Genomic DNA, 14,770 nt, shown 5'->3' with positions numbered 1-14,770 from the left:
TTTGAGTGATCAAAAATCAGATGATATGTATAAGGTTTTAATTGGATTAGGATGCTATGTTGTCAGCGAAGTACATTTTAGAGTCAGAACCAAGATCTATAATACAGAATATGCCATAAGACAGTAAAAAATTACCTTTCTGTCACTGAGGCCTGTGACTTGGTCCACAAACTCCTCTTGGATCATAAAGGCAGCCAAGTTGGCAGTGTAGCTAGCTAGGAAGATCACAGCGAAAAAGGCCCATACAGACACAATAAATTTACTGGTAGTGCCCCTTGGGTTCTGTACTGGGACAGAGTTGTTGAACACCAGACCCCACAGCAGCCAGACAGCCTTACCAATGGTAAAAGAGGGTCCATGAGGGTCTAGACAAATTGATAATGAGAAAAGGAGAAAATTAGTGAGGAGTGAATGGGAGGTTATATGGTCTTTGTGGTTATATTGGTACTCAAAGTGCATTTAAATGTTTAAAGGTATAGTTCACCCAAAAATGAAATATCTGTCATCATTTACTCACCCTCATGTTGTTAAAAACTTTCTGTCTTCCATGAAACACAAAAGGAGATGTTAGGCATACAATGAAAGTGAATGGTGACTGATGCTAACATTCTGCCTAACATACAGGTCAAACATGAGGGTGAAACCAGATGATGCCAGAATTTTTATTTTTTGTGAACAAATGTGAACCCTTTAATGGTTTATAGTTCAGATTTTAAGTTTTACCACTTTAACCATGTATTCTGACTGTGTTTTAGATCATCTTAAAGCAGAGGTTAGTTTGACTGTGTGGTTGAGAGTGTGTAACATACCTTTGCCCTGTGCCAGGTTTCTATTGAAACCAAGCGGGCTGATAAATTCAAAGAGGAAAACAGCGATTGCCGTGACGATGAGTAACATGACAAACATCATAACCCACACTGAAGCACTGAAGGGTTCTGAGGGAGGAGATAAAAAGAAGAGAAAACACATGAGGGGAGGCAAAGATAAAAACAAACAGATCTCAGAGGGAATTCAAACATTTGATGCAATGTTTTGAGATTTCAGTTCCATTACCTAGAAACGCAGAGGGTGACACCGTTCCATTGCTACGTGAAACCATAACACTGATGCCTGTCTCGACGAATGGGACTGAGAAGTCTATGACCTCTGACCGCTCTTCATTTATGGTCAATGAACCGACGGCCATTACAGCCTTTTTGTTGAAAACCTGCAGAGCAAAGAAGAAACACACCAACTGAAACAGAAATACACAAAAAGTAGATGGATGAATGGTTGGTTACAGACAGATAGACAGACAGACAGAAAAATGGACTGACGGATGGATAAATAGGGAGGGATGGATGGATATACAGATACACAGATAGATGCATGCATGAATGGACGGATGGATGGATGGATGGATGTAAAGATACGCAGATAGATGCATGCATGCATGAATGGATGGATGGATGGATGGATAGATGAATGGATGGATGGATGATATAGATGGATGTACAGATACACAGATAGATGCATGAAAGTATGGATGGATGGATGGATGGATTTACAGATACACAGATAGATGCATGAATGGATGGATGGATTGATATAGATATGGATGGATGTACAGATACACAGATAGATGCATTAATAGATGGATGGATGCACAGATACACAGATTGATGCATGAATGGATGAATGGATGGATGGATGTACAGATACACAGATAGATGCATGAATGGATGGATGGATGGATGGATGGATGGATGAATTGATGTACAGATACACAGATAGATGCAAGAACTGATGGATGGATGGATATGGATATTGATGGATGTACAGATACACAGATATATGCATGGATGGATGGATGATAGATGTGCAGAAACACAGATAGATGCATGCATGAATGGATGAATGGATATGGATATGGATATGGATGGATGTATAGATACACAGATAGATGCATTAATAGATGGATGGATGGATATGGATACTGATGGATGTACAGATACACAGATGTAAGCATGGATGGATGGATGATGGATGTACAGATACACAGATAGATGCATGCATGAATGGATGGATGGATATGGATTTGTATATGGATTGATGTACAGATATACAGATAGATGCATTAATAGATGGATGGATGGATGGATGCACAGGTACACAGATAGATGCATGAATGGAGGGATGGATGGATGTACAGATACACTGATAGATGCATGAATGTTGAATGGTTTATTAGAGATGGATGGATGAATGGATATAAGATAAATTTAGCCCAAACAAGTCAGTGGATGAATGAATGCATAGTTGGGAAAATTATGTAACTAAAATTGACACTTATTAGGTTTAATATGTTAATTACCTCCCCCACCATGCCGTTCCACACATTATTTATCTTCTTGCCATGTTTACCATTAGTGACCAGGTAAAGATCATAGGTAAACTTCACATTCCTGGCAATCTTCTTCAGGATGTCTATACAAAAGCCCTTGCAGCACTGCTTGATGTAGGAACCCTCTGTGGTGTTACTGTAGCACACACAAAAACACACATAAAAAAAGCAGTTGAAGTAGTTGATAATGTCAGTGGGGTTACAGCAGCTCATAAAGACACACAAATTTAGAAAAGCTGTTGATGCTGTGATAGCTTTAAGATAAACACTTCTTGTGTTTGGAATCTTAACCTAATAAGTTCCAAAAATAACATCCAAAAAGTTGAGCATTAGCCACATTAGAGACAGCACAATTATTCCTGTATTTTCCAAGAAAAGAAAGCTCTCATGCTAAAGGTTAGTAAAGATAGAATGTACATTGCCTGGGGTAGCCAATAATGCATTCAAAACTGTTATTATCTTACAAAGCTGTTTTTTGAAGTTGTTGTAATAAAACTCACTCTTTAATGTGTTTCCTGCATGGCACTGAGTTGCGCACGCAAGTTCCAGTAAGAATGTCCACATCATCTACAATAACGAAGGGTCGTTCCTCTAGAGTCACAATGCTCAAGTGGTTCTCATCAGCATCCACGTCCCCAAACGAGTTATAACGTGGCCACACTGGAAACTTCAACCTCAGCTCGTGGTTTTCCCATCTTCCCATCTGTAGACATGCACACATGAAGATTGGCTCACAAATAAACAAGTTTAGAAAGTTCTTTGAACTAGGTTAGCCAGATACGTTTCAGGATAGGCATGGGATTTCCAGTTCTTTAAAGCAAGCTTGAAGTTAATCCAGCTATGTTATCAGAGGAACATATCAGACTTCTCAAATATGCTTGCAGGCAGGCTAATTATTCCAATAGATATCCCAGGTTTATGCCAAGTTTATGCCATCTTTGAAGACCAGGATCAATGTCTCTCTTTCCCTCAATCTTCCTTATACTATGACACCTCAAACACTCTCTGTTTACTGTCTGCAAGTGGGTAGTTGACATGCTGATGTCCATTAACTTTCTTTTCAAACATTAAGATTTTAGGTTAACCCTCTGATGCATAACCAGACAGATCTTTAAAGGCCATTTTTAACCATTCAGGGTGTGAATGGTTACATCCAAACCACCATGGGTGATTAACTTTAACCCTTACCCATAACTCTATATGACTGTCCTCTCTATATGTCTTTGTTTTTTTTTCTTTATTTATAAAATTAATTCAAAAAGGTTGACAAAAGTGATGAAGTACCTCTGGAATATTTACTATTATCTTCTTTTCAGTGTTAATCTTCACACAGTTTTTTATTTTTATTTTAGTCATAATTTTTGTCTTTTGACAAAAATGTCCTTTAAATTTAGTCAGTATGTCACCATGTCATATTCATTCATTTTAGTCAGTTTTACTCTGACTAAAATGGCATATAAATAACATTTACGTTGACGATAATGCGAAAAATTACAAAAACAAGATTAAAACTATAACAGACCATTTGAATATTTTAACCAAATATTCAAATATTTAGAAAAATGTATACATTACTTAAAATTATTCAAACATGGATCAAACATATTAAAGAATATTGTTTAATATGTAAGTTTAAACAACATGAGAAAACTGTACTGAAAATTTGAGCTCCATAAATGATAGCATATAATGAATATACTGAAGTATTAGCTACTTATTAGAAGTTACTCTGTAGTGAATTCCTCACGTTTAGACAGTTTAGGATATTGCGTTACATGTAGCACCTTTTTTTTTTTTTTTTTTTTTAGGAAAACAGCATTACACATTCCGACTGCTAGCGCATATCTTAAGCAAGTTCACCTGTTCATTCGCTTCATTGTCTGTGCAGTTGTAATATTATGTTAATATTGTCGATAGAGCTGATTAATCTTTGGGAAATCCCCAACATGCTATGGATTATTTAAATAAATTCTTTCTAGATTTGTATTTCTCAATAAATAAATAATTAAACAGTGTTAGTGCATTGCTAATATCTTTTTAATATTTTTTCCCCATCATATTTTTGTCAACAGTATGTTTTAATTAAAACTGTTTGATTATCGTCATGCGTCTTTTTCGTCTCGTCTTTGTTATCGTTGACAAAATCTAAAAAAGCATTTTCATCAGAAATTTCCTTGACGAGATTAACACTGCTTGTATTGCAGTGGACAGATACTGTAACTATTTAAGTGTGTAACTCTCAAAACACATCATTTTGAAAAACAAATGGGAATGATTATATTCTTGTTTTCAAGCAACAAGAGACATTAATCATTAACGCATAAAAGGGTTCAAATTAAAGTGAATTACTTTTTTCTAATCACCTCTCAATCTTTTTTACAGTTCACTTAAATAGTCCTGCAGTGTGATAAATACATTTTTAAAAGTGCAAATATTCCAAGTAATCTTTCAATTAAAATGAGGTCATAAAAACAGCATGTATAAAAATTATAAAATAATTTGATAAATTATGTTTAATAGTAGTTTTTATTTCTATAGCGCTTTTCACAACACACATCATTTCAAAGCAGCTTTACAGAAAATTATGCTTTAACAGAAAAGGCTGTAATATAGTAATGTATTCAAGTCATAATAGTGCAGTTTAATAATAATAATAATACAAAAAACATGATTGTTAATTGCACCTTAAAATAAATAACAGAAAATAATTATATTTATATTTAGAAACCCAGTGAGAAAGCTTAAGGCGACTGTGGCAAGGAACACAAAACTCCATAAGATGTTGGTTAATGGAGAAAAATAACATTGGGAGAAACCAGGCTCACTGCTGGGGCCAGTTCCCCTCTGGCTAAACAGCATGAATATAAAGCCAATATTAGTTATTTATGTGTAGTACAAGTCAAGCTTTAAAATTAGTAAACTAAGTAAGTGATTGGGGCCAATGTTTAAACAAAAAGCTTTTGTATTAACTATAAGATTAATGACTAATGTCTTAGAATTTACATTCTTATTTAACTGCGGAAGTGCAAACAGATGCACTGTCCTTTGTCATTTGGCTGATGAAGGCTGCAATTAATTTATTATCCATGTATCCCATTTTAAGTGTGCAGTCCATTCTTTGACCATCATTCTCTGACTGCAGTTCAGCTGTACTTTTAGATGAAGTACAGCATGTCACACTGCTCTCACTGCATGAAATGTCATGCCAACTACCCATGTAACAACATAATTTTATGCAAGGATGGTATGTTTACCACATGTAAGAACTTTCTCATATGTGGTGTATGTTTTGTGCAATCGTTGTGTGTTCTATCATGTGTGTGTGTTTGTCTATAAGCTTCAATAACACAATCTGCTCACACCCTGTTCTAGCCCCGTCTCAGTGAGAAATGATTAGTGTCACACTTTTCAGACAATAACTGCAGGGTTTTAATGTGTGTGTGTGTGTCTTCACACACACTGCAGGGCACTGTCAAAACACACAGCATCCAACACACCTCAGAGAAATAGCAACTCATTAAGAACGCATGAGTGAGCAAACGATTAAGAAAACGAGTGTGTGAGGCGCAGAGATAGAGTAGGAGAACATGTAAAGCTAATTAGAAAAAGAGCGCAAAGTAAAAAAAGAATAGATTACTGTAAAGAAAACAAGCAAATTATTTATGTAATAGCCAAAATAGAGATACAAATGAAAAAGGGAAGTAAGTAGCACATTTCAATATGACAGAGACACATGTGGCAATGCACTGTGCTCCAGTCTATTGCCTGAAATCATATCCTAATAAATCAGTTATGAAACCATTGCCTTAATAAGGGACATTTTGGACTGTTTTTGACTGAGCAAACACTGTTTGATGTCTTCTGCATAAAAAACCCCAGGGTGTGAAATGGAAAGTATAAATGAAATGCTATTTTCCTCTAATAGTGAGGGCCACTGCATTTTCCGTCACAGCCACAAAAAGGCTTTTAGCTAGTAAACAGAATATTGATTGCTTATGCATCCTAACACCCCTGACAGGCAAAGTTAATAGTGGGGGGGGGGGGAATAAAGATTAAAGGCTCTTTATCTTACCTTTTCCCATTCCCTCTGTGTGTTCAGAACAATGACAATCAGTTTGGGATTGACTTGGTAGCCATCATCCATGAATGAATGATCTTTACCCCCGAGATTGACTCCCATCATATATCTGAAATAAACAAACACACAGACACATACATCCCATAAAAGATAAACACTGGCTGGGTTATAAGAGGCTTTAAGGTATATATTTTCAAGTTGCTTTAACGAAATGAGCTTTACAGTTTTGTGCCTGCGTAAAAGTCAGTTAATAAAAAATGTGTAAAAAGTGCTCTAAGTTAGGTAAACAGTAAATTGGTAGCAATATGCACACTCTCACACAAGCAGAGGCAGCATCAACTAAAAAACATTGCTGACAATAACAAATCTATTAGGTGTGCAATCTGTTTTCCAAAGACAATAAATAGCTTTTGTGAGCTTAAATGACTAACACAAATCAGTCTATCCCAGAATTTTTCCAAGTCTTTGTACTCTTAACAGAAAAACTGAAACAAATTAATGTCAATATGTCTTGCAAGAGTATTCAGACCCTCAACTAATTAATTTTAATGAACGACTAATTCATGTTTAAGATATTTTTCAAAACACTGAGACTCTAAATTATTTTAATGCAGCATTGTTTTATGCAGTAAAGTATTCTGAATGAAAAAATAAAAACAACCCGAATACTCTGAATAAATATTAAATTCTGAAGGTTTAATACATTATATTGTAGAGCCACATTTTGCAGCAACAAGACTTTCTGGGGAAGTGTGTACAAGCTTCACACACTGATCAGGTGGGATTTTGTCCCATTCTTTCAGGCAGATTTGCTCCAGGTTGTTTAGGCCAGTCAGATGCTGCTTGTGCACTGCAGTTTTCAAATATTGCCAAATATTCTCAATTGGACTGAGGTCGGGGCTTTGACTGGGACATTGAAGAACATTTATGCTATTAAACCACTTTGATGTTGTTTTGTGTTTTAGGATGAATGTCCTGTTAAATGGAGGTAGACCCTATCCCTAATGTCACTTTTTAGAAAATTTGGAACAGGTTCTTTTGAGGTATTATTATGTATTCTACACCACCCATTCTTCCTTTTGAATTTAACAAGTTGTTCTCATGCCCAAGTCACCATGTACTTTTTATTCTAAAATGTTTTATACATTGTTCTGTTTAACAATGTTATGCTGTTACATTTCCCCTCTTTAAAACTAATTATTTTCCTGACACCCTATTTGAGTAAGTGACATCCTTAAGGTCAAACATAAGCTTGTTTTTTATCAATATTTTGATATGTTTGCACTTATACTGGCCTCATCAATCTCAATTAGGGCTGGAAGATATTGCTTCAAAATTATATCTCAATATTTTTCAGCCTATTGATGATATTCAATATATATCTCAATAATTGTGTATTTGCTCTATAAGTTCAGTTGTTGTTTTTTTATCAGAGGAACCACAATTTCATTCAAACAGCCATTGTAGCCAAGTAGATTCAATATTTAAAATACAATACATTAAATAAAAATCTATTTAAAAATTAAATAGGCATGTTTCTCCATAGTTTTTCACTAAATTAACTAAATAAGGGAGAATGAGATTTAATCATTTTCATTGATATGCACTTTTATATTTATACTAAATTATTATTGTGGGACGCAGTCAAGTTCATTATTATATCTTGAATGTTCGTTTTTACTTTGATGATTCGATTTTGTTATTTAAAAGTAATATATATTTTTCCTAATTACTTCACCTTCACCTAGAGCTTTTATTTTGATTCTTCACATGGAGCTTTTATTTTGACACCGAAAGTGCAGTGTAATTTACAATGCTCCGCATATGGCGAAAATCATCGTCTCATATCTTTTCTGTTATACTGAGCCGCCTTTGTAGATTTGTGGCATTTACTAGTGTTTCAAATTGCACGAATGCTTGAACATTCAGCCCTGTGCGTGCACAGAACAGTGCATAACTAGTTTATTCTGAAGCGCACACAGACCATGTTTATCTGTCTTTTATTGCAGCCTTTTACAGTTTTATAATCACATTTGAACATATTGCCATTTTGGTGTTATTTTAATTAATTGTGCAGTCCTGAAGGATAGTGAAATTAGTCTACTTATGCGCTTTTTATGAAACTTAATGAGCAAATAAAAAGCCCATTAAAATCATTGCGATATTCACGATATTGCTTAATTTTATATCGTCACCCTAATCATTGCGATTATATAGTGAATATTCGATACAGTTGCAATCAAAATTATTCAACCCCCCTGACCAGCAATACATTCTGGCGATGTGAATTAAAACACATCAACTAAAACCTCAGTAAACAGTCAAAGAAAGTTTTTAATACACATTTGAGTGATTTTGAGAACAAAGAGTTCAGTTTACCCAAATTTTAAAATAAAAAATAACTAATTCTCTCCACAAATGTCATGTCAAAAATATTCAACCCCCAAAGTCAATCATTTGTGGAGCATCCTTTACCCTTAATAACAGCAAATAAATGTTTCTGGTAAGTGTTCTTAGGCTTCGGACACCTCTCTATTAGAATTTTTACACATTTCTCATGAGCAAAAGCTTCCAGCTCATTGACATTCTTTGGTTTCTGTGCTGCCACTGCTTCCTTGAAATCCCAACAAAGGTTTGCAATGGGATTTTAATGATGGACTGAAAGGGCCATTTAAGGACATTCCACGACCTAACCCTGAACCAGATTTTGGACAACTTGGATGTATCCTTGATGTTACTGTCTTGCTGGAAAGTCCAGTGATCACCGACCTTCAATTTACACACTGAAGGCATCAAATTTTTCATGCCAAAATGGCCTGATACCTGAAAGAATCCATGGTGTCAGTCACATAGTCAGGATAGCCATTTCCTGCAGCCGCAAAACACCCCCATAACAGGACTGATCCACCTCCATGCTTGACTGTGGGGATGGTGTCGTTCTTGTCATCAACTTCTCATCTTACTCCAGACGTACTGCTGACCCATGGGTCTAAAACTCATTTTCAGTTTAGTGTCATACGTCTATAAAAGCTTCTTCCAGGACTCCACAGATCTTTCCTAATTACTTCTTGAATATTCAAGTCAACATTTCCCTTGGTGAAGTTTTGCTTTCTTCCACACCCCAAGAAGGTTGCTGTTGTACCATATTTAAAAAATGTATGAATGGTGCTGCCAACTTTGTCTAATTGAAAATTGAAGTGCCTTGGAAATGTACTTTTAGCCATGACCTTTCTTGTGTAATGAAATAATCTCCTCTATTAGCTTTTTTTAATTGCATTTTGTGCATAGAAATACATTTTTGCTTACAACGCTAAACTTACATTTTAACTTACATTGCAGATTGATGACTTAATTTTGTTTTAAAAGCTACATGCAATAGGGGTTGAATAATTATGACATGGCTGTATTTTTAAAAAATCCTGCTATTTAGAAATATTAGGTTATATATTCACACTTTGACTTTGAATGTGTCACTCAACTGAAACAGATGTAAAGTTAAAAAATTCTGGGTCATCAGAAAAGCTTACCTTTGTAAATCCTTACTGTCTTGGGGGGTTGAATAATTTAGATTGCAACTATATATCGACCAGCCCTAATCTCAATATTTGTAAAACATTTTTACAAGTACAAAAGTATTGACTGAATAATATGGTGTGGTGCAATAATATATGCTATATCTAAGGCCTTTTAGCAATTTTTGCATTGACCTTCAACCTAACATATCATGTGAATGTAACAGGAATGAAAGGTCTTGCTCAAAACATGTTTTCAATCAAACATCTTTTTAAATAAAAGGCACACCAAAACTGAGTGATAACACCAGAATGTACTATTTAAGTATATGAATTCCACTTACCATGATGGGATTGAAAGAAAATATAGCACTTTACTATTACAGTCAGGGTTAATAATGATAACTAACTATTTGTCCTTTTCAAGGGTGTAACCACATATACTGGATATTAAGGTAGTTTAAGAATCTACTGAAAACTGCATATTTGTTGATTACTAATCATTGGGGGTGGGGTTGGGCGAGGCAACATGTCCCCTTCAAAGTATATGATAGTTAGCCCTGGTACTTTGTGACTGAGATGGGAAAAATATTATTTCTTTAAAAGTTCAGCAGTAACTGTGTGAAATGAAATAATAAATAATTAAAAATGCTATTATTTTTTCCTGAAATTGTTAAGCCCAAATGGCACCGTTTCCAGAGAATGGACCTAAAGGCGCACTATGCTAAAAAAATTTCCACATGGCAGCTGGATCACCATTATGCTTTTTGGCAAATGTCAGATGCGTTTTCACATGGTCTTTTATGAGTACTGCTTTCTTTTGTGCCATCCTGCCATATGTTGTTTTGCGGAGCTCTTGATAATGGTTGACTGTTCGTTTCACCTTTTACTGTGTTCCCAGCTACTGAACTCTGTAACTCTTTCAAAGTTATCGCTGGCCTCTCTGTGGCTTCTCTCACAAATCTGCTTGTTTGTGCAGAGAGGTTTTGAGGGATGACCTTTTCCAGACAGTTTCTAGGGGGTTTGAAGTAGTTTCAGTTCCTAATAATTGAACCAACACCACTGGGACATCCAAAGCCTTGGACATTGTTTTGTAACCTTTTCCTAATTTATCCATTTGTTTAACATCATCTCTGACATATTTATAATGTTCTTTAGTTTTTGTTTTCACAGCTGTCCTTTAGATTAGAAACCTGAATAATTATCCTATAACTGTGTTTTTTTTTTTTTTTTTGTTAATCAAGAAAAGGTTATTTTAATGATATACAGGTAAAAGCCAACAGTAGGGTAAATGTGTCCCCGTTATTAACAAGGGAACCAAATGCTGAATACAAACAGCGTACACTGTAAAACAAATTTGATAGGTAACAAAAAAAAATAAAAAATTAAATAAATAAATAAATATTTGATTTGGTAACATCTAAATTAAATGGTTTTAAAATAGTCAAAAATATAATGTAATAAGAATGAATCAACCTGATTTCAGTAGGTTGCACCAACAAACTTTTAGGTGCTTTTTAGGGTTAGATCAAGTAGAAATAATATCTCCTTTTGTGTTCCATGGAAGAAAGAAAGCTACATGGATTTGAAACAACATGAGGGTGAGTAAATGATAATAGAATTTTCATTTTTTAATGAACTATCCCTTTTAAGAGGACAACTGCACGTTACTACTTTTGACTGTATATTTAAGTTATTGTTTTTGATAAATAACATACATCAATGTCGCATTAAAATAATTAATTTGGCTTAATCAGTGCTTAGAAAAAATATCACTAAATTATTTTAATTCAGTAAGTGAGTGTATTTTTAAGGGTCTGAATGCTTTTGCAAGGATTTAATCAAATACACTCCATTAAATAACAGAAGCTCAAAACTGAGTACATCTCTGTATAATGCACAATAAAGATCAGCTCAGCTGTGCACTACTCAGAAGGCACAAACACACACATTCTTTTGACGAGATTTAATTAAGAAACAGGAACAGAACTAGGAAATGGGGTTTAGCTCAAGGCAGAAAGAGAATAGGGTCAGAGCTACACCTGCTACTCAAATACAGCTTCTGTTGTGTGTGTTTGTTTGTAAGAGTGTGTTATTTATATATTAAACATTTCCATGGTAGAAAAATGAAAATTGATTTTTTTCCCACCAGAGCTGTCTCAGTTTTCTCATAAATGAATACATCATTCGGTGTATCTAATCAAACTGATTGAGAGACAGAGAATGAAGGTGGGAGGGGGGGGGGGGGGGGGTAGAGTGTAATATATTGCACACTATCCAGGGTGACCTTTATTTTCAGGGTCTTCTGCAAGTAGCTTTATACTAATTATGTCATATAGAGTTTGTGGTTTATAAAATGTGGTGATTCAAATTGCTTTTGTTGTATGCTGAGCCTCACTGCAGGATCTCAATTAACACAGTTAAATTTTAGTCAGATATTAGATGTAGTTTAATGCATATTATGTGATGGTCTCGTGGGGTCTTAATGTTTTCACTGTGAACACATGAAACTCAGGACGCTGGAGTCATGGCTCGCATTCATTGAGAAAGTTGAAGCCCTTCCTCCTCCCTTCCGATTCGCTACTTCTGTGCCTCCCGAGGGACCAAGTGAAGGAGGTATGCAATGATGGGATTTAGAGTATGGAGATTATGAGGAGGATTTGTCTCCGGCACAAGCCTTGCGCACCTCTGCTGCACCATATACAACGTATTCTCCTGTTGAGTTTGCCCATGATGACCTGCACCTATGATCGATGCACATGGTTCTATCACGTTTGGTGGCAAGGACGTTGAGGAAGATTCGCTCGCACTCTTCCTCTGGGAAGCATCCAGCCAAACAGAGTGCTGTTATCGCTAACCCAGTTCCTTCCAGAGTGGAGACAGTAAGGAAACAAACCCAGCGGCCTGGACCTCAATGGAAGGTGGCGCTTCCTGGACCTCATCCCAGCGATAAAGTTCCTTCTGGGCGGGCCAAGTGTTTCTGATGGTTTGGCACCTACGAAGCGGGGTCGTATGCACATCGACCAGTACACTCAAGCTCAGAAAAGGCCCAGAACACTTCTCTGTGTCCCTGCAACATTCCTCTTGCTCTCCTCATGGTTCTATATCGGGATCGAGATAAAATGTCTGTTTTTGTTGGCTCCATGCCAAAAGTTTTTCATGACCAAATAAAGTTTGCAAATCTTGTTGCAGTTGCTTGAAACACAAACACATTAAAATTTTCAGCTTTAAGCCACTCGATTATGAAAGATGCATACTTTCATGTGCAGATTACCCCTCGACAAAGGTCATTCTTGAGATTCACTTTCGAGGGGACTACTTTCCAGTTTAAGGTCCTACCCTACGGGTTGTCCCTGGCTCCTCACACATTCACAAACTGTGTCGATGCTGCGCTCGCTTTGCTGAAGCTGAGCGGCAACCGTATTTTAAATTACCTTGTCGATTGGCTGCTGCTAGCTCAACTAGCACAGAGATATGTTGCTTGCACATTTGGAACAGTTGGGCCTCAGGGCCAACTGTACATAGAGCTTGTTGATGCCCAGTCAGCAAGTTTCCTTACTAGGAATGAAACTTGAATCGGTAGCCATGTCGGTACACCTGAATGGTGAAGGCGTTCAGTCCAATCTCTTACACTTGACAAGGTTCAAGCTGGGGAGAACCCTGCCATTGCATCAGTTCCAGCGAGCACTGGGCTTGATGGCAGCTGTAGCTGCCGTTACCCCAATAGGCTTGCTAGGGATGAGACCTCACCAGTGCTGGATCAGCTCAAGGGTCCCTTGTCATGATTAGCAACATGGTCACCTCCTAGTGACACGTTGCTGTTTAGCCATGCTACCTATTTGGAGGAGAGCCGAGTTTTATCGTAAAGGTGTGTCACTCGCAGAGATGGAAAGTTGTCACCATGGACACATCCAGCACAGGCTGGGGAGCCCTGTGTAACAGACGCCCGACGTTTGGCACCTGGACAGGTCCACAAGCTGTGTGGCACCTAAATTGTCTGGAATTGCTTGCAGACCTCTTGGCAAACAGATGGCAAGAGTCTTACATTCTGAATTGTTCAGATAGCACTGCAGTTGTGGTGTATATAAATCACCAAGGAGGAGTAAGGTTATGCCCATTGCTGGACCTGGTGAGCTGAATTCTCCTTTGGAGCAAGTCATGTCTCCTACCGATGCATATCCCCAGCCATCTGAACAGCGGAGCAGATTTACTCTCAGATCAGGGTGCCAGGACAAGTGAATGGAGATTCCACCATCAGTCAGTTCAGAGGATATGGGAGGTATTCAGGGAAGCCGAGGTGGACCTGTTTGCCTCTGTTAATCCATGACAAAAGCTCCACTAGACTTGGATGCCTTAGCTCACAGATGGCCAGCGAAACAAATATGCATTTCTCCCCATCCGTTTGCTACATCAAGTACTGTGCAAAATACAGAAATACATAAAACACTGAGGTTTTTGGGCTATTAAGATTCTTTGCATTGTGACATTACTTTCACGACAGTTAGGCACATTTTACCCCCCCCCCCCCCACCGTTCCTATTATCACAATGCAAAAAAGTAGGACACTATGATATTCTCTTACTGCAACATGAAAAATTTACAGTGCATTTAGAAAGTATTCAGACCACTTCATTTATTTTCACATTTTGTTTTGTTGCAGCTGTAACACTGAAAAGGAGGAAGCGGGAGATGGCGAAACTAACTCAAACGGTACGTTTTATTCCTTTGAAACTCAATATTTATGCTTTTCAGCGATCACACACAGAAACTACGCTTTTCAGCAGACATAAATTCGTA

The 14,770-nt window shown here is 36.8% G+C and overlaps 1 protein-coding gene across 2 annotated transcripts in view; it reads right to left on the bottom strand.

The window, feature by feature from the left end:
* grin2ab (glutamate receptor, ionotropic, N-methyl D-aspartate 2A, b) overlaps nt 1–14,770 on the bottom strand; it is a 135,092-nt gene that overhangs the window by 7,358 nt on the left and 112,964 nt on the right. For both annotated transcript variants that reach the window (XM_051702155.1, XM_051702156.1), the window contains 6 exons: nt 6,456–6,570; nt 2,884–3,086; nt 2,354–2,519; nt 1,054–1,207; nt 810–935; nt 136–365 (listed from right to left, as the gene is read on the bottom strand). In XM_051702155.1, the coding sequence (XP_051558115.1) occupies nt 136–365; nt 810–935; nt 1,054–1,207; nt 2,354–2,519; nt 2,884–3,086; nt 6,456–6,570 (994 nt within the window). The remainder of the gene's footprint in view (nt 1–135; nt 366–809; nt 936–1,053; nt 1,208–2,353; nt 2,520–2,883; nt 3,087–6,455; nt 6,571–14,770) is intronic.

This window comes from Myxocyprinus asiaticus, chromosome 7 (genome assembly GCF_019703515.2).
Source record: "Myxocyprinus asiaticus isolate MX2 ecotype Aquarium Trade chromosome 7, UBuf_Myxa_2, whole genome shotgun sequence".
NCBI lineage: Eukaryota > Metazoa > Chordata > Actinopteri > Cypriniformes > Catostomidae > Myxocyprinus > Myxocyprinus asiaticus.
Note: the sequence above shows the minus strand (reverse complement) of the source record. Positions and strands in the feature narration are given on the sequence as shown.